At 42.8% G+C, this 19608-nt stretch overlaps 1 protein-coding gene and 1 long non-coding RNA gene across 2 annotated transcripts in view; one reads left to right on the top strand and one right to left on the bottom strand.

Moving 5' to 3' along the window:
* Positions 1–19608, bottom strand: part of LOC143302885 (uncharacterized) — a 210916-nt gene that overhangs the window by 95021 nt on the left and 96287 nt on the right. The gene's annotated exons all lie outside the window — the stretch shown is intronic.
* On the top strand, positions 16027–18845 carry LOC117155795 (uncharacterized). Its single transcript, XM_076619058.1, has 2 exons — positions 16027–16074; positions 16899–18845. The coding sequence occupies exons 1-2, from the start codon at positions 16027–16029 to the stop codon at positions 18684–18686; spliced, it is 1836 nt and encodes a 611-aa protein (XP_076475173.1). The 3' UTR covers positions 18687–18845.

Genomic DNA, 19608 nt, shown 5'->3' with positions numbered 1-19608 from the left:
TGTGTGCGCGTATCGAAAAACAGATGAATGTAACTGTTTCGTTGGCAGCGTGGAATGGAAGCTGGCGAGACAAAGAGAGTGCTGAGACGCGTGCAAATGTATATCGATGAAGATCCTGGAAATCGTTTATTAAATAAATCTAAAACTATTTCGATATGAATTCTAAGTGTAACTTTAGTGTTCCTTTACTTTTATTTCGGCAATTAAGATCCACAATTCTCAACACGTACGAAGAATTGAAATAGCGTCCTAAATTTTATGTATGCGAGCATACCAAACCTTCTGATAACTTGTTGTTGTTAATTCAAATTTAACGTGTCAATAGCAATTTCCTTTAATTGAATAGATTTTTGAGAAAACTGTTTCCTATGATAACATAGAATTTATAATCAAATTTCTTCTAAATTCTTGAAGTTTATGTGGCAAGTAATGATTCGCGGTTTTTACTCGATTTCTTAGTCCATTCGTTCAACCTGAATCCGGTTCTTGTTCCAGCAATTGTAGCTTAAACCAGCTCGACTGTCATTGTATTTAATTACGCGCCACGTTGTCATCGCAGCCTCCATATCTATTGTTCCAGTTCATAGATCGCGATTCGGGGTGTACGTTTGTCACGACAAATTAACGGTTCTCATTCCTACCGAGGTAGTAGGCGATATGACACTGTTACGGGCATAATTGCGGACGCGTTGCATGGTGACTTTAATATGACAAGCAAGGAGTAATGAACGTGCCGCTCATAAAACGGCCGACCGTTTCCGGTAATCGCTTCCAATGGCCGAGAGATCGGCGTGAACGTAACAGTTTCAAAACTGACGCTGGTCGAACAAACTACTCGATCGGCTTCATCAATTTTTTAGAATTCTCAGTGGAAATCGTTGTTGCGCTTACAAATACAATTTGACAAGACAATAAACGGTATTTCTTCTCCAAATTAGCCGCATAAGCAATATAAGATTTACTTGTTACACGTTATGGGAACTATGTAACTATATAACCATATAACTAATATCATAAATGTCTTACAATTCTATCGCGAAGCTAAGGTATCATAATCGTAATAGCAGCGTATCGTGTTGCAACCAGACAGTATCTAACTCTTCGATTAACAACGATACCAAAATACGTATCTGTTCCGCGATAAACGCTAATGGAGTATAAGCGGAAACTCACGAAAGGATACAAGGAAGGGTCAGTTTCTCCTGGTTTCATCCATCCTTCCGTACGAAACTGTCCCTAAGGACGTCTCGCCGTCTTCGCACGATGACAGACGCGTCTGGCCATCGATAAAAATCAAGAACACATTTCTCTCTGTTATTATCGAGAAGGGAACGTAATCCGGTGGAACGAGGATCAAGAACGAGAAGCGGAGGTTATTTTTCGTAGCGTTCCCATGAGGAATACATCCGAGACGGTTTTAAAACAATATTGACACTGGCCTGGCCGAGACGACGGAAGAGTGGCAAGCATATAATTCACGAGAGGGGTTGCTGTTTACGGCACGGGCCGGTCGTCGACGCTAACGATGTTCACACCGGCTCTAGCAAGCTGACGAATAATTCAGTGCTTTAATTACGACGTAGACTCGGAGGGTAGCTCAATATTGCATCCGGCTCAGCGTATCTGTCAGTAATGCTTCTTCCTTGTTGGCTAGACGCGCTTTTGTATTTGTTATGATCCCGTCAAGAAAATGGAGAAACATCACGCCTAGAAACCCTCGTGCTGCCCTATCCCTTAGTTCGCAATATTACGACCACGATTTGTTTCATGAGAGACGTTTCTCATATCGGTGGGAATTAACGTCGTCCCTTCGATTTCGAGTGCTCGCGAAATCCCACTGTGAAATTGTATGGCAGCTACCGATCGAATCGAGACGTTGCAATTATACGATCTCGAGAGACGCTATGCTCCATTGGAAACATAATTATATTACCCGGAACGAGTGACAGGATTATTATCGGAATCGATAACAGAATTTTCCTAGTAAAATTGTATATGAGACGTGTTTTCTTTAGGAAAGCTACACGGAGCGCAATAGAAAGTTTCTGGCGAAGTTTCTCGGCAGAAAACCAGGTCGAAGTGGCAACAAGCTCGCTAAGATCTTTGAATAATTCGCGGTCTCCTCGCGCTCACACAGCCGCCCATAAAACTTCCTAATTTTTCAGGCATCGTCACTGGCTGCGTGCTACCGCCGCCATTCGTTCATGCATAATCAACACGAGGCTTACCTCGCGTGTGTCGCTGTGGGAGCATTAAAAAATAATCCACAGAGCGTTCGCCTGGTAGCTTGAATAAGTAGGTGCGAACGAATAACATATTGCCGCCCGGGTGTCGGTAAAAGGACTGAGAAACGAGCCTGGCGAAATTAAAAGTGCCATACAAACGTTCCAGAGTTCTCGTTATAACGAAGAAACTTCGAGAAGCTGGACGGAAGACGAACGACCGGGTCGAAACGAAAAGGGGTAAACGGGACAAACTGATGAAGAAGGATGGGGTAGAAATGAATTTAAAAGACGCGGAAAATTGTTTCTGCCGATGACATTTTGAAAGAGAATTCGCAGCAAAGTGAAACACACCGTCACGCCATAATTCTGGAGGCCGATAAAGCAAAATTCCTACGACACGCCGTAATTCTACCGGCTCCCCGGAAACCCTTCTAAATTCGGCGTTTCGCTGGCCAACCTACTCCCGACGTAGCCGTTATTTACAAACCGAGCCTTAATAAGCACACAGGGCCTGGCAACCGGTGCAATCACGGAGAACCGTTATTCAAAGTCTACGGTGCATCCGGTACAGATTTAACATCGATCTGACTGCTCGCAAGGTGTGTTTCTTCCGGATCGTAATAAAAAAATTGCATTTTTTCATTTCAAACGTAGGTTTTTAATTCCTGTTAAATAATTCTAGTTGGATCGTCATCCGAACGTTTACAGCGGAAAATTTAACGTCATCAAGTATGATCAAACGATTTGTAATTCGTAACTTCTTCATTTGTTTCGTTACTAATCTTGTTGCAATTCATTGATATTTACTAAGAACTTGTAACGCGTATCTTGTGAAATCTCGCCAACAATATTACTCCAGTCGTGCAAATCAAACCTGACAGATCGAGGAAACCGGAGTATCAATAACATCGGAAACTCTAGACGAGCGTTTGAAAATTGGGGAGAAGTTCGTGCCATACGCGCAGAGTTCGAAGCCGATCTCTTTGATCTTCCAGTTACACGCTGTATAATTGTCACCGGCAACGTACACACCGTTGTTCCATAGTTACCCCTCTTTCTGTGTCCAGTGTGTCTAGTTACAGCACAGTACGGTGGAACCAACGTAAATACAGTATGCGGAGAAAAGAAAAAATCAGTGACACTGGCGGCGTTGATCCTCGATCAACGTTACACTAGGTGATCGAATAATATATAAGACGAGACCACGAAGAACGCCTGATTTGAATCTACACGGGCTGTAAAGTTCATTAGATTTAAATATTTATGAGATCGGGGTAGAGAGGCAGGTCCCAGGTCAATTTGAAGCTGGAGGAAAACGACTTTGGTTCTTTATTCCCGCGGGATCGGCGCACGAAGACGGCAGAGCGGGCTCTGCTCTTCTCTCTGAGGCTCCTAAGCATTCGGGAGTCTGAGAACGATGCAAAAGTTTCCCGACCACGGATTACCAAAGAAGACAACTCCCAAAGACAAATGCTCGATTTAATTGACCGAAGCATCGCTTCGATTCGAACGAGCGCCCATTCTCCAACGTTTCGTAAACGCGAATCCGTAAACGTTTAACGTCTTCGACCGTCGCATTCCGCATTGCGGATCGCCTGACTGCGATCAAACCGAACCTCGGCAATTTCCTAAGCTCTACGATTGACTTAATTAACTAGGGCGGAGAAAAAAGGTCGATATTGTCGCGACTGATCCTACAGGATTTCTGTAAGCGCGATCGGTCTCTTCGAAAATCGTACTAAGAATTTTCTAACCAGCCCTCCCTGATAACAATTAAAATTTACTACGAATATGAGGTAAATTTAAGCTAATGATAAATGCGCCACCACATCCAACTCCGCGCGCAAATTTATGGTCGTCCCTTTATACGGACTAACGCCGGATGAGGACTTCGTATGATTTAGAATACGAACTCACTTGGGTTTCTCACTCGAAAATCGTATTGTTCGGTAACCAGCTGTTTAGTATCTATAAGCTACTTTAATGTGTACTATTTACTCGCATCATTAACAAAAATCTTCTAATTTACGTTCTCCCTCAGTTAACTAACCATCAAGCATTAACTGTAAATTTATCTTTTGTCTTAACAATTTTGTTTCTGCATATACATACACATTGCTGATTATAATCATAAAAAAATATTAAGACACCTGTTGGCATCTAGCGTTTAAATCATAGCTCGTGGCTTTTTCCTCGCTTTTGCCGATACGTATTCGTGCGCTTGAATTATGAATATTTTCATTCAACCGTCTACCTGATCGTAAGTCTGATAGTGCTCGCCTCTTGATAACATCGTTCGCATTCTTTCAAGGAAGAACAAGATGGTCACAAGGAGACCATAAATACACTACAATAGATTCAGACGGGGCACACTTCATGCCAAACGCCTCCACACCTCTTGTCTCGGCGTCACGATTTATAGCCAATTTGAAAATGAAGCCACGAGTGGATCACGGTAGACAAAGGTCCAGCGTTACGACCTTTCTCCCCTTATACACACATTCACGTGCTCATATGTACGTGTATACACGTATCTAGTGATCGAATCGAACATAAATTTGTTTCGGTGACAGGATTAAGCCTGACCCGGTTTCTCGAAGGCGTGGCCTTCTCGCGGATTCGTAGGAAATCAGGGATGCTGGACGGTCGATTCCTGGGGGATTCCAAGGTCGGTTTGATAGACGGGCCGATAAAACTTTAGCAACCGCGTAAATCAACGGGTAGGGCGGCCAGAGAATTCCGGCGCGAAGGGTAACGATAGCCTGACACGGGCCGTGGGTGAATTAAGACGACGCCTCGACCGGATGTCCTGGCCTCTCGTTCAATCCGCAATCGGGACCATAGATCTCTTAGGCCGGTCACCCGTGGGATTTCGGCTGTTTTACGAGCTCGCCGCGATGCTATCGCGAACGACAACGTTCCTTTCTTTCTTTCCTTCTTTCTTAAATAAAACGACTCTCGCGGTGCTATTGGTCAATGAACATTGGTCCGTTGATATTAGCGTACGAGTGAGATAGTTGGCTAGCGAAACAGTACAAAGTCAAACGAATGAACCATGTAACTAGCGGGTTTGTGTATGCTACGCGTGTTGGCATATGCGATGATTCTGAGAGAAGTTAAGATAGAAAAAAGGGAAATACTGAGATTCGTAAAGAGACCTATACACATTGAAATGACCCATGTTGGGACGTATCAACTCTGAGGTTTTGTGAAATGGTATCAGTCAGTATCGAGCTTTGTTCATCAACTAGAACGCTGTACTGAATGGTATACTGCATCCGTACAAACCGCAACCGACACCGATATGCTGATACTAGTCGATGCACTAGTAACTGCATCGTGAAACCTCGAAGTCGATCACTCAATGAAGGGAAGTAAAGCAGAGTGTTCTAACCGATAATTCTACATGGAATTATGGAATAATACGTATATCAGGGATTTCATTTTTACACTCCGATCTATGTACGTAGGTGGTCGGTTTGTAAATGATTGGTAAACCATATCGACTAATAATGCAAAAACGCGTGCCCTGTTTCTAAAATTATGTCAGAGAATGTGACGCTACTAGAGCCTTTATTTTACTTTCATAAACCAACTTTTTAACGACCAACAAAATACATCGAACGTCTTTCAAGTGCTTCGGCGCAGGTATTCAAACAGAAAGATCAGCGTCAAAAGAAGAAAAGAAGGCTGTTGAAGGCTGAGATTTTACGGCTAGTCGTTCCACGAACACAATCACGGAGCTCGATTTTCCATTTAGTCAAACGAAGGTAATTGCTTTAACGTAAGAGCGATTCTGTTGTGGTCGAGCTGTTTTTTAATCGTCTACGACGGTTTGGGTGCCGGAGGCACAGAGAAAGAGGCACTGGCTTCGTCCCATGGAGGACAAAAAGATCGTGAACGGGACGGCAAACGAACAAGCAAGTCAGAGAGGACAAAGAATGTGAACGACTTGGAGAGGGGGCGTCGCCAGAATTAGCCGTAATTTCCGGAAGGGTTCACCGCGTTATTCGAGTCAATGAAAACAGCAGGAGGACTTCTGTCAGCCTCTCGGGAAGAAAGGAGAGCAACCAGTACCGAGATAACGATCACGTGCCTTTGCGGACGTGTACCGACTATCCCCTTTTGTCAATAAGCTTGCAAGGATTCGAGTGCTCAACTGGAATCCACCACTTCGTAGAAAACGTTTGAAATCTCGGGCTTCCGAAGTTTCCTTTCTCGGTTTATCGCTCGACCTCGAATACAGACCTCGCACGCATGGCTGATTTTCTAGGAAGAAAGCCTAACGAAGAGATTCCTTTTTTCGCGAGTGGCTAATAGCTTCAAGAGGATCGTACTTGGTACAATGTTATTGAACGTCGGTTACTATCACCTCCTTACAGTCTACCTGATGCGAATAACTGCACTGTTCATAGGGAAGGAAGACGCAAGAAATGGGTCGAGGGAGAACATTCCGAAATGAAGTTTCGGCCAACACGAAGACGAGACGCGTTGGTCAAGAGAGGAAATGTGGTTTCTCATTGACAAGGGTTGGAAACGTCTGGAAATTTCTTACATACTTTATCCGATGGTTTCTCGAAGCTCCGCGGACTGACCAGCCACGCAACCTCGATTCCGAAATACTTGGCGAGTTCGTAAGAACTCGGTAGAACGACGAGCATTACGGAAATTCGAAACGCCGTGAACGTACGAAGCAAGGAGCGCAAGGCGAGAGCATTCCACGGGAGCAGGGCAATTTCCGAAACTCCCGACAAATTTCCCGACCTGCTCCCGCTTTACATAGCTGAAGCCACCTCTCTCTGTCTCTCTGTCTCTCTCCTTCTCTCCTTATTCGAGCCCAACCAGAGATCGTGATACCCTTCAAAGAGTGGCGAACGAATTGTTCGCAGTTTAACCGTCAGTCTTCCCCTTTGGAATGCAAATCTCTCTCCCGCAGTTCGAACTTGATGTAAAAGACTCGCACGATGTTCGACTTGGCCACTTAATTCGCGCCAAGACATCGAACACTGCGGACTTTTATCTTCCGACCGGAAAGCAAAGCATAGTTTCTCTCTCCCTCTTCCTTTCCCTCTGCTCTTTGACAAGTTAATTCTAAGGAGCTCAATCTCTGCGACGACTTGGTAATGTTCATGGAAGACTAAGCGATTACGTTCTTTTGCATATCACAGCAAAGGAATGAGAACACCGTCGTTTACAAACAGAGATATCAAGGAATGTTATACGTTGTCGTAGTTCGATGCTTTCTGGAAAAAGATAAACCCGTAATGCAACGTTGGTGTGCGGAAATCGTATTTATCGATGTAATCAACGCGAAACCATTCGAGAGCAGCTAATAGCAAGGTTCTCGTCGCTTTCTTATCTCAACGATGCTTTCAGACAGCCGACTGCAAAAAGGAACAACCGAAACAAAGCGGTTTGCCGTGTCTTAATGTCATTATTCCGTGATGGAAAAATTACGAACCAAACGATCTTCGATAAACACCGAACATCCTTTACGATCAGACGCGTTTCATCCCTTCGACGAGACGAACGTTGAGACAAACCTATGACCGGAGGTTCTTATCGCGAACACGAAACAAACGATGCACCGTGCAAAACGCTACGCCGAGGACATCATTTTTCATACGGTACGTTTACTTTGGCGTAAATTTCCAGCGCACCTCACTTTCGTAATTGCGCAAGACTTCTGTGATGGCTCGTACAAGGATTGTAGTGACTGAGATGATTGTAGAAACAGAAGGAACATCGTAGAACATGGCCAACGTCTATTTCTTCTTATTACGAACACACTGATCGTGTCATCCATCTACTGCACCTACGACGAATCGCGAAGATATTTGAACGTTTAATGTGGAAACTTATTAATATATTGCTTATGTTATATAAAATATTTTCAAATTTCATTAACAGTATAATAAGACGCGAGTATTACGATTATACGAGGAAGATTTAACCCTGTGAGCGCTGCGTTGTCCGACGTTAAGCGTGCGCCATGGGCTGCGTACTTTTTACGAAAGGCATTGTAGTCTGCTACACACTTTGGGTTTCGCTTTGCTTTGCCAGTTTGATAATTAATTTTCTTTGTTTCTACGAAATCGTCAGAATATGAGGTGGATAACATCCATACTAAATCGAATGGTTGTGTGAGAACGCATATATACGTTCATAGCGTAAACGAGTTGGAAGATGTACAAGTTGCAAGGATCTTATGGCAAACAGTATTTGAACGATCGGTTATTCCCTGTATTAATAAACTTGAATATATTGGGACGTTTAAACGAGACCATCTTTAATACTGGGTATATATGTTTAAGAAGTTGTATCCGATACTTCTGCGAGTTCCCTGAAACGTATATCCGCACTAAATGTCTCGTAATTCCTACATACAGTTTCAGATTTACTTGAAACTTTACTCAGACGATGATAATAGCGTTTCATCGCAGTGTTAATAGAATTGCAAGAGGTTTTGTATAGCGTATATAATATATGTATGAAAATTTTCTACAACAGCAGTTCAAATATTTTCATGAGTTTTGTACGCGTACACCGGTTGTAATAAGAACAACTGCTAATCCAAGTCAGCAGAAGTCAGAATTAGAAGCGTGAAGTTAATAAGTGCGCGCATGGATATCGAGGAAAATAACCGTTTTGTTCCTACAAGATATTATTATGCTAAGTTCATTCGCTAACACCGAATTCTGAGAATTATTCTTTACGAAACAGCACGCGACGAACTCGTCTGCGAAAAGTACTCGTGCGTCTTCCTCGCGAGCAGTTAGTCAACTCCGGTGTAGATAGTAATGCTACTTTTGCTCGCGGACAAACCACGAACGACTCGCAAATTGCTCGTGAAAAGTTCGCGAACAGCTCTGACCAGCGTAGTTCCGGCGCTGGAGATTACGCGAAAATAGAATTGATTTATCCAAGCGAAAAAATTACAGGTAGAATTAAAATCTACTACTTCTCGTAGAATCGATGTAAATCGCTTATTCGCTATGAACTATTGGTATTCTCTGATCTGACGATTGCGAATCGACGAGCAGTAACATAAAAACCCACTAAACGCGCTCGCGTCAGCTCTCGCCAACGGCAATAATTATTATCACACCTGCATTTGCTTTTATTATCCGGATCTGGCTGACTAATGACCTCTTTTTTCCCTACCGTGATCGTCGAAGGAACCCCATCTAACTCCGGTTCGGATAAATCGTCGGCGAAAGGGATGACGAATTATAGGGAATTAATTCACCGGGGTCAGTGATGCGTCACGAGGCTGGAACGCGCGCGCGCGCGCGAGCGCTTTAACCGAACTCGACACAGGTTCGGACATCGAGAGAGGAAAAATATGGCGAAAGCCGGTTTAATGGTTCGCGTACCACAGCCATGATCTAGATAACTCGTGTACACATAAACGGTCGCAATGAAAAAATGGTAATTCATAGGGGCCGAAAAAGAATTCCCAGCTGGAAAGAAAAATAGCGCGCTATTTATCTTTTCTTCGGATAATTTTATAGAGATGTGAACGTGGATAAATATTTACTTTGGAAAAGGAATGATATCTATGGTAATTTATGATACACGGTCTGTTCATTGAATTAGGATCATACGCGCAGATTTCATTCTTTTATCTCTTACGCCATATCTATCATAACTGACAGATTCTTTTTACCAAGTAAATTTTAAATACGTAGATTTATTTCCTATGTACAGAAATTCATCTTTTACTAGACAATATCTCCGCATAGCTTACTCGAATCATTTACATATTACTCATCGTTCGGCTGTTATATTCGATGTAATATAAATTGCAAAATTCTAAAGGCTGCTTTTACAGGAGTTTGTAATCTATAAACTGTCGCTTTTCGGTGCTTTGTTATGCTACAAAGTTAATAAGTTAATAAATTATGGCGCAAGGAAGCCCATGATAAAATATACGAATGAAATTTGTCGACTTGCATTTGATCGAAGGCCTGGAGATCGAAGGCTATAAAACCAGCGCCAACATCCCCTCGTTACCATTTCTCTTCGGGCAGATGGCCGATAAAGATCCCTATAAATGATTCGTCAATAAAATTTATTTTACTGGATATCTATGTAAGAATCTGTCATCCTTCGTAAGCTACTGCTTGATAGTGAGCGCTTCTTTATCATCTCCTGCCCCTTTATTATTTCTAATTACGTCCGCGAGGCGCGTTCAAATAAAAGCAAGCGTCGTTCGCTGCGAAGAGCCGAAGCCCTTAAGGTGAACATAAATTACCATTCTCCGTAAAGAACAATTCCCAGAAAATTAATTTAACCGCAATATATTTGCGGCTTAAATTCACCCCGCGGAGTAACAGGAACGAAGAGGAAGGCGGAAACAAGGTTACGTAATATCTTCCGTGGTTTGTTTAACTTCGCCTCGATCGATTCGGGCTTTCTTATTGTCCACGCGGAATTACACGAAGAAAATCGCGCGGAAATAATTACCGACTCCGACCGCCATTAATGCGAAAGCCTGGAAGGCGGAACGAGCAGTCGAGAGTGCCAGCCGAGAGAAAGCAGGAAAACAGTGTGGGCTTTCTCTCCTCGCCTGTACCATCCTGCTTCTTCCCTTCGCTCACACCCCTGTTATCCCAACCCCCGTTGTCTATGTTCGTCTCATCCCCCTCCGCATCGAACCCGCTATCTGGCTACACATTGAACAAATATTACGACCACTAATCGCGAGGCTTCGCTACTAAAAGTTCCGCTAAGTTTCTCGTAACTTGCAGCGGGTAAGTGGTTGGAGATACGTGTACGCGAAGGACACGCGACGCAATTCAAGCATTAACGAACATAACGATATTGAAAATTTAGTTAGTGCGTTAATGCGTTACATGCGATGCGTTAATTCGGATCGTGTGGAAGTTAGTTTTGGGGATTGAATTGAACCATAGAAATTAGAAGTGGGAAGTTAAACAATATGCAAGTGATATATGTACGTTGTGATGTACACGGTACAATAACATCGAAAACTTCGTTAACTCGATGACGCGTTATTTCGAATCGCGTGGGATTAACTTGCGGAAATTTCCATTCCGAATAATCGACAGGTATACGATAAAATTTGTTTTCACAAATAAGTAGGTTCGCTGTGTGTTTTTAAAAAAATCAACCGATACACGAAGGACTCGCGTCATATGGAGAACTTCGTTAACGCACTGATGCGTTGATTTAAATTATGTACGTGAAATTCAGTTTTACAAATTACTATGCCGTGTTCGCAAGTTTATTTTAAAGATAAGTAGATTCGCCTGATCTCTTTACGAAATCCAAATGTTACGCAAAGAGCATACGTTGCGGTATTACTCGTTAATACGTCGACTGAAATTTTAGTTAATGCATCCAGCGTATTTAATTCTGCAACTGCATGGAATTCAATTTCGCGAATTTTCATTTCACGCAATCGATACACAACGAAGCTGGTTTTAGAGATGAGCAAATTCGATCTTTTCCTTTGAACGTTCAATACGGACAAATATAGCGATCGATGATTGATTCAAATATTCATTAAGCCATAGAGCGATACCAGGGACCGTCCTCTGGATGTCGGCAATAGTGAAACGGCACGTGTCGCGCGCGCGTTAGCGACAGCAGGATTTTATCGTCGCCGCGTGTACGTACACAATACGATTATTCTGTCACTTCATTGAGCGTGCTTTATCGGACATGACGTAGAGATGGAAAGGCTATTTCATCCTCGGCCGGCGATTTCATAAATCATCGTTCATTTTTCTCCTCTATCACGAGTCGATGTTTTCCGCGCTAAACTTTCCCAGTTTGACTAAATTCTTTCCATCTCTTTTCATTATTTCACCTTCGACCGGCAATTTTTTCGAATAAAAAACGATCGGAAAATCTGCACGTGGGTAACACGCGATTTAAAATAATGACGATCGTCGTTCGTTATTCACGCGCGCGTACACATAGGAGGAACGAAATTCTGTTGCGATTCATAAACATCCACCCTTAATCCGGATGAACTGTTCTCAACTAACACGCTTGGAATATCCGAGAGAGGACTTTGCCTTGACATTTTCGCAAACTCGTTCGCACCACGTGGTCTCGTAACCGCGTAATGTCCCAGCCAGAAATATATACATATATATACCTATTAACCAAGATACGTGAGAACATAAATTCGTTGAGAAATCGCGTAAACGTACGATAAAGGGCGAAGTTCGAACGGCTGGAGTGTCGCCTTTAATCGCAGGAGAATCGAGGAACATCGTGATTCGCGGATAAATTGAGGGAAGATAACGAAATCGACTGACTTCCCTACGTTTCACGTTATCAGCGAAAATGAAAAAATTATCAAAATAATCGCCACTCGAGCTTCGTTTTAGAGATACGCGTAAAAGTATTCTCAGTGTCACGCTTTTAGAATTGTAACTTTAAGATTTGCTGTATAAGCTACCACTCGTATTTGTTGGAATAACGTCGATATACGAAATACATTGTTCGAATAATTGGAATCTAAGATACATTCAGCTTCTAACTAACTAAAGATCATTTACTTATCAAAAAGGAAATCTTCGATCCGAAGCTTGAAACAAAGGCAGAATAATATATCGATAAAATTACTCGGAAATTCGAGCTTATTGAAGTCAGTGAGATGTACCCTATTCTACGTAGTTAGCAAAAATTCTCTTGCCAACAACGACATTTACGATTCGCTTCAACAACGTCACCTTTGAAACGAACTGCAAATTTTTCTTCCATATACTCGACACGTTACTCTTCGCACAGAGACCTTTTATGAAATCGAATTACCCTAAACGGAAAGATTTCCACGTTCGAATATCGATGAGTTTACTCTCTTTCGCATCTTGGATGCGATTCTCGACAATTCGTCGATTATCTTTTCAGCTCGTCTTTCGTCATGTTCCCGAGGGTTTTTTTTTCGCAACTAACAGGCGATTTCAGGGATTTCCCGAGAAAATGTCGCGCAACAACCAAGAAATAAGGGTCCCAGCGAAACGAGAGGTAACCTGGGGTAATGGCCTCGAGATAACTAGATTTCAGGCAATTGAGTGACGAAATTACAGCAAGGACAGAAAAGCACGAACACGTAAGACGTTGTTACGGCGATTGGGATAAGTATTTTACTAGCGAGCGTAGTATCGCAACGAGCCACTAAAAGCGGCGACATCGACGCCGTTTATCTTTAGCCGCGTTTCATCAATACGACTTACCAACCATGTTCCGCAATCGTAGCAACGTAGAAAGCACAAATTTCGGCAGAGCACCGCGATAATATTAAATACGATATTAAAGTTTACAACGTTTAATTAGTCCATAACTTGGCTCACGAGCCGTATCTTTTACACGGATCTACAAATATTTGCAAAGGCACACGGAAATTAATCGCGTAATTTCGTCTATCTACGAACAAGCAACGGTTCGATCGACAGGCCGACGAACGAAAAGGAATTGAGCAAGCGAAACGGCCCGTTAAATATTCATGGAACGGGGGAAGCAACAAGGAAGAGAAATCAGCCCATTTATCCTATTAAATAATGAGATATATAAATTAAATTCGGTACACGCGTCGTTTGCTTCGTTTCTGGTCGAATGCACGGCCACGCATTAAACGCTGGTGAACGCCTGTGTTTACGAGGTAGCAGCGATGGCGGACAGGAAAATAGGTGTGAAAGCGAAAATTCGGCTCTTTCTCTCTCTCTCTCTCTCTCTCTCTCTCGATCGATCGATCGTTTTTTTTTTTAAGCACGCGTTGAGCTTTTACTTTTGAAACCACGATTTTTTTACGCGTATTGGCATAAACGCGTACAACGATGCTCGATTAAACCGAGCATGAAAAGAAATCAATCGAACGAATCGTAACTCCCATCGCGCGATTATTTGAAAACCGATAAATCTGAATTTAAAAGAGGAAATTACGATGATACGCATAGCAGCGTTACGATCGAGTTCCCTACGCAATTTCGATTGCTCGTAAAATGGTCGACGATTATACAGCGGCGCGGAATATCGATCGATATTTCTATCCATCAATTTTGATTCATCGGGACGGCCGGCATCGCCGCTTCCTCGATTTTTACTGTACCGGAAACGGCGTCTATAAGGAACGTCGAACGGTTATGAATGAAATTCGATGATTGCCAATAGTCCGCCGCGAGTGATCGGACCCGGTCGCGGTTCGGCGCGTATTATGACGACAATTAAAATATTAGATTCCGTCGTAAACGACACTGGTGCTTAGCACGGAAGAAAGTATCGATTGCCAATTGCTCTGTATAAAAGTACAGCGTCACAGAACTTCGGTATCCAGTTGTTCTCTAGCTGTACAGCCAAAATAACGGAGACATGGCAACGTTGGTAAGTTCATCCCTTATCATTATCATGTTAATCTCTTACTAGACTTAACATAAGTATTTTCCGTGATTTATTAGCTCCTATGCCAGAAACTTTGTTTATTAACTGCGCTATCGAGGTACCTTAAATATCTTCGTAGATTTCATACAGCGGTCATTTCATTCGGATAATTCTTGAAATTCCGAGTTTTACATATTTAGAACTCGTCAAATATTACTGTAGATACGCTTTTACAGTAATAACCGCGTAATTTCACTTTTGAAATCCAAATGAATTTAAAAATGTCCAAAGCATATCGAAATATCTGAATTCTTTAACATTTCATGTATATTAACATTGACATTATTAAAGCAAGTTGCCAACACTAAAATCAACACGACATACAACATTAGCTATTCAAGCTAAGGATGCGCCATTTCTTATTCATTCCCTACGAGGAGATCCACTAATCCTATCGTTTATATGCTGTTGTCGCTGATTAAATTCCGAGTTAATCAGCAAGCAGGCGTTTGCATTTCAAGAAGAATATACCAAGATGTCGCGAACATCGTGTTACACTGCTCCGTGTCTGCGAGCATAACGAGAGATTAAAACAGACGGAACACGCTGATACCTAAGTCGCGTCGCTGCAACGACGGCAGCATCTCTGAATAAGACTTATTGCTGTCGCTGATAAGCCGACTCTCAACGAGATGTTCAAAACTTTAGTCATCGTTCACGCGTACTTTAAAAATATCGTATCTTTTTGAAACACTAACTCTGTAGGTTGACTTGGAGCAGCGACTAGTTTTCAAATCGCGCCAGAACATATATAGATGAATCTTTTAACGAATGTATCGTTCGTGTTTGGAATTCGTTGGCAGGCCGGAAATAAAATTCCTGATTGTACTCGCGTCGTTTCGCTGTATTCATTCTCATCGCGTCCAGGTCACGCATCGCGAAATAAAGCTGAACGTAGGACGGAACGCTAATTTAAAATTCCTGTCCGCGTAACGTGAGGTGGCTTCAATTTTTTCGCGGACGTACCACGGATCGCATAAATCATCGCTAAAGAGAGAGCGAGAGAGAAACAGGGAGACAGACAGAATGAGCGACGCTGAAGATCCATTCGTTTCGCGCTAAAAACCTACCATTTCCTGATCGTTCGAAGATAGCTGACCTCGCTAATTCGGTGGCGCAAAACCGAGATTCGATTTCCTGCCCGTGTACCATCTTGGTCACCGAGTTCAACCGTGCTTTCTTCGGCGTTTACCCGTCTCTATCTTCACCGTTTAGCTCCTCTGCTACCTTTCGGACCGTGCGAAAGGAAGAAATTTACACGACAAGAAATAGCAAAGCGCGATAAAACGAGCCAGCGACGATTTACTGGATATTATCTCCGGTTTTTCCACTCGGACGTGTCCGTTTCGCATGTGCGCGGCGAGCCAGCATGTAGCAGACCAAAATGGCCCGCGCCAGACCCGACGATGTTTTATTGTTTCGGTTAGCCAAGGTAATGTCAGCTGCGCGAAAATATCGTAGCCTGCGCATCATAATGAACTCGCTTGTGGCTAGACGATTTTCGAAAAATTAGCAATCAACCCATTCGTCATCATTATCCATATCAGTATTTAATAATAATTTGGACATCCGAGGACAATTTATAAAGTTTGTTGGTTATAATATAATACTGTAGGATCTTTATTTATTAGTTTATTTAAAATGGATTAGACAGGTATTGGTTAAACAGGAAACGATGGTTATTCAACGTGAACTAAATACAATAACGTACTATAATTAAGACAACTAAATATTTAATTTGCAACTCTCGTCACCACTCTCTCACGTGGTCCACACTCTCTCGACAATGCTAGCAACACTCTGTCGACAACGCAATTCGCACTCTCAATTCACACTGACTGTTAATTCGCCTCTCTCCCTTAGCATCCCTTTGTCTTTTCTCGTGGTCCCACCACGCACGTGTACTGCAATCGTTCAAGGCCACGTAGGCCTTTTTCCCCCGGAATTATTCGATTGAAGGACCGACGATACATTGATGGGCCTGTCGGCACTTAGGCTTTCTCACGACATTGTTTATGGTCCACCCGATATCTCTTAGACCTTTCGTCCACGATACCACAATACAATACGTGCATACGTATATACGACACACTCTACTTAGAGAAATGAAATTTCCGCGTGTGATTCTACTTTCATAACTACAGACCAAAAGTCAGGTCGCATATTTGACTTCGATCTCGCTACAATTTTTCTATAATTGTCATTTAAACCAAGCTCTCTAATGGTTTTCTTTCTCAATTTGTATTCTATCCTTAGGCGTGGCTTCTAGCCATCGCTCTGTCACTGACAGCGGCGACTGGCCAAAACCTGAAAGCATCGCAAAGAGATCAACTATCAACAGTCAGAGCAGAATTGCCCAATTCTGTCAGGCTCCCGCGGCAAGTACAGCCATCTCGACCGTTACTGCTGTACAACGCTCTAACAATCCCACAGTCACCTGCCGTTGAGAGACATCCACGAAAACGGCAATTAGGCGATCTGGGAGCCAATTTCCAACCGCTAACGTTGCCCCTAAGCGGCCAGCCTCATTCGCCGCTACATCGAGCCACTTTCGACCCCAACACCAAGACCAGCATCGTTTCCCGGATCAACGAACCAGCAAAACATGTGATCGAACCACGAATTTCGGCTGAAGCGTCGCATATCACTTTTCTGACGCCACAGGTCGTTTCTACGCGTCGAGCTCACGGATTCGATGGTCATTCTTTTTACCATAGTCACAACCATCACGGTGGACATCATCATTCTCATCATCATGGACACCACGCACATCACGATCATCATGCCAAACATAAGCACGAACATGGTCACAAGCATCATAGTGAACACGAACACAAACACGGACATGAACATCACGTTGAGCATAAACATCAGGAAGACCACAAACATCACCATGGTCACCATCATCATCATGGACACGATCACCATCATGGTCACAAGCATCATTCTGATCATAAACATCATCATGGACACGAACATAAACACGAACATGGCCATAAGCATGAACACAAGCATGGTCACGATCATAAACATCATGGAGAACACCATCATCACCATGGGCACCAACATCATTCGAAACATGAACATCACGAGGAACACAAACATCATGCCGAGCACCACCATCATCATAAGCATCATCATCATAACGAACATCATCACCACCACGATCATCATCACGTTAATGAGCATCACCATCATCATACTCACAAGGAGACCGAGAACCATCATCATCACCATGGGCACGATCATCACGAACACCATAAACACGGCCACAAGGAGGAACACAAGCATCATCATGGACACGAGCATAAACATGGACATCACGAAGATCATCATCATGGCCACCATGAGGATCATCATCATAAACACGGACACGAACATAAACATGGTCATCATTCGGACCATCATCACAAACACGGACACGAACACAAGCAGAGCCATCACGAGGAACATCATCATGGGCATCACGAGGATCACAAGCATAGTCATCATGAGGACCATCACCATAAACACGGCCATGAGCATAAACATGGTCACAAGGAAGAACATCACCATGGACATCACGAAGATCATCATCATTCCCACCATCAGGACCACAAGCATAATCATCACGAAGAACACAAACACGGTCACGAACACAAAGAAGAACATAAACATGGACACGAGCATAAGCATCACCATGATCATCACGAAGGACATCACCATCACGAACATCACAAACACCATGCATCCCATGAACACAAACATGGACATTCACACGAGGAACATCACAAGCATTTCGACGATCATCATCATAAACATCTTCACGATAGCCATCACAAACATCACGAAGGCCATCATCACTCTGCTTTCGAGCAACATGGACACTACAAAGGATTGGGACATTACGCTTTTGATGCTTCTCAGAATCACGAAGAATATGTATTTCCGGAAGAGAGTGAGACGGTCGTAGTAACACCGCAAGTGGAGGATATTCTGAAGATTAAAAAGGAAGCGGAAATAGAGAAAACTACCGAGCAAACGACAACCGAGGATCAAACATAAAAGAATGGCGGTACAGTGGAACTTCGTTTGTTCGAATGAAATTTTTGCTAGTGATTGATCAGCCTTTAAATTAATGATTTATGTGTGTGTGTGTGTGATTTTTTTTAAATCACACGTGTTAAATCGAGAGAGAACAACTTCGATAAACATTTGTTAACATTAATCCGCATTGCCGCTCTTATGCGTCGTTTCTATTTATGAACAGTTTCTCTCCTAATGGGTTCAAACGTAATCGAAGTTCTACTGTACTCGATATTTAAATAGTATTCCCGAAAGATTACGCATGATTCGTCCACGATATCGTTAGTTAAGAATCTTTCATAGATACTTTTTCTTCTTCTGTGTTTGAGCGTTAAAAGCGACTTTGCTACGTTCGCTATGTTTCTTGTTAGCCTCAGTTATATCTTTGTTGACACCTTTGAAATACAAAGTTTCCACGAGTTTACGATTGCCTTGTCCCTTTTATTAAGCTCTTTTCCGGTTTAAAGGCGAAAGTTCGATAGGAACAACAGTCCGTTTCTCGTTCTCGAACTGCAATAACGTTTAAACTTCGGTCTCAAGATGCTCGAACGTTCGCCTACAAGCAGATATCTTTGCCGTCCTTTCGCCGAGAAATCACGGGGGAAATAAAGCGAGAAATCGACGTAGAAGCTTCGACTTAATGAAATGTCCGAAATTCTAGCGACCGACTAGAGCGCAGTTAACTTCCTACTATAGAATAAATAATTACAAAAACGAGATATCGCCCAAGGAACTTGGCTATGGGAACAACGAACGCTTTTCAACGAGTTCGAAACAAATTCGTAATCCGATGTAATACGCTGAAACAATCCGCCGTCGTCTTTTCAATGATTCACCGATTTAAACAACTTACGCAGCCAGTATAATCCCGACACCTAAGTTTGGAACATCGATAAAACTC

The sequence above is a fragment of the Bombus vancouverensis genome, chromosome 6 (genome assembly GCF_051014615.1).
Source record: "Bombus vancouverensis nearcticus chromosome 6, iyBomVanc1_principal, whole genome shotgun sequence".
Lineage (NCBI taxonomy): Eukaryota > Metazoa > Arthropoda > Insecta > Hymenoptera > Apidae > Bombus > Bombus vancouverensis.
Note: the sequence above shows the minus strand (reverse complement) of the source record. Positions and strands in the feature narration are given on the sequence as shown.

What these genes read in the sequence shown, in the direction of transcription:
- LOC117155795 (XM_076619058.1), top strand. Translation starts at nt 16,027, where the DNA reads ATGGCCCGCGCCAGACCCGACGATGTTTTATTGTTTCGGTTAGCCAAG. An exon ending in TATTGTTTCGGTTAGCCAAG is followed by an intron (nt 16,075 to 16,898) that starts GTAATGTCAGCT and finishes TTCTATCCTTAG; the next exon opens with GCGTGGCTTCTAGCCATCGC.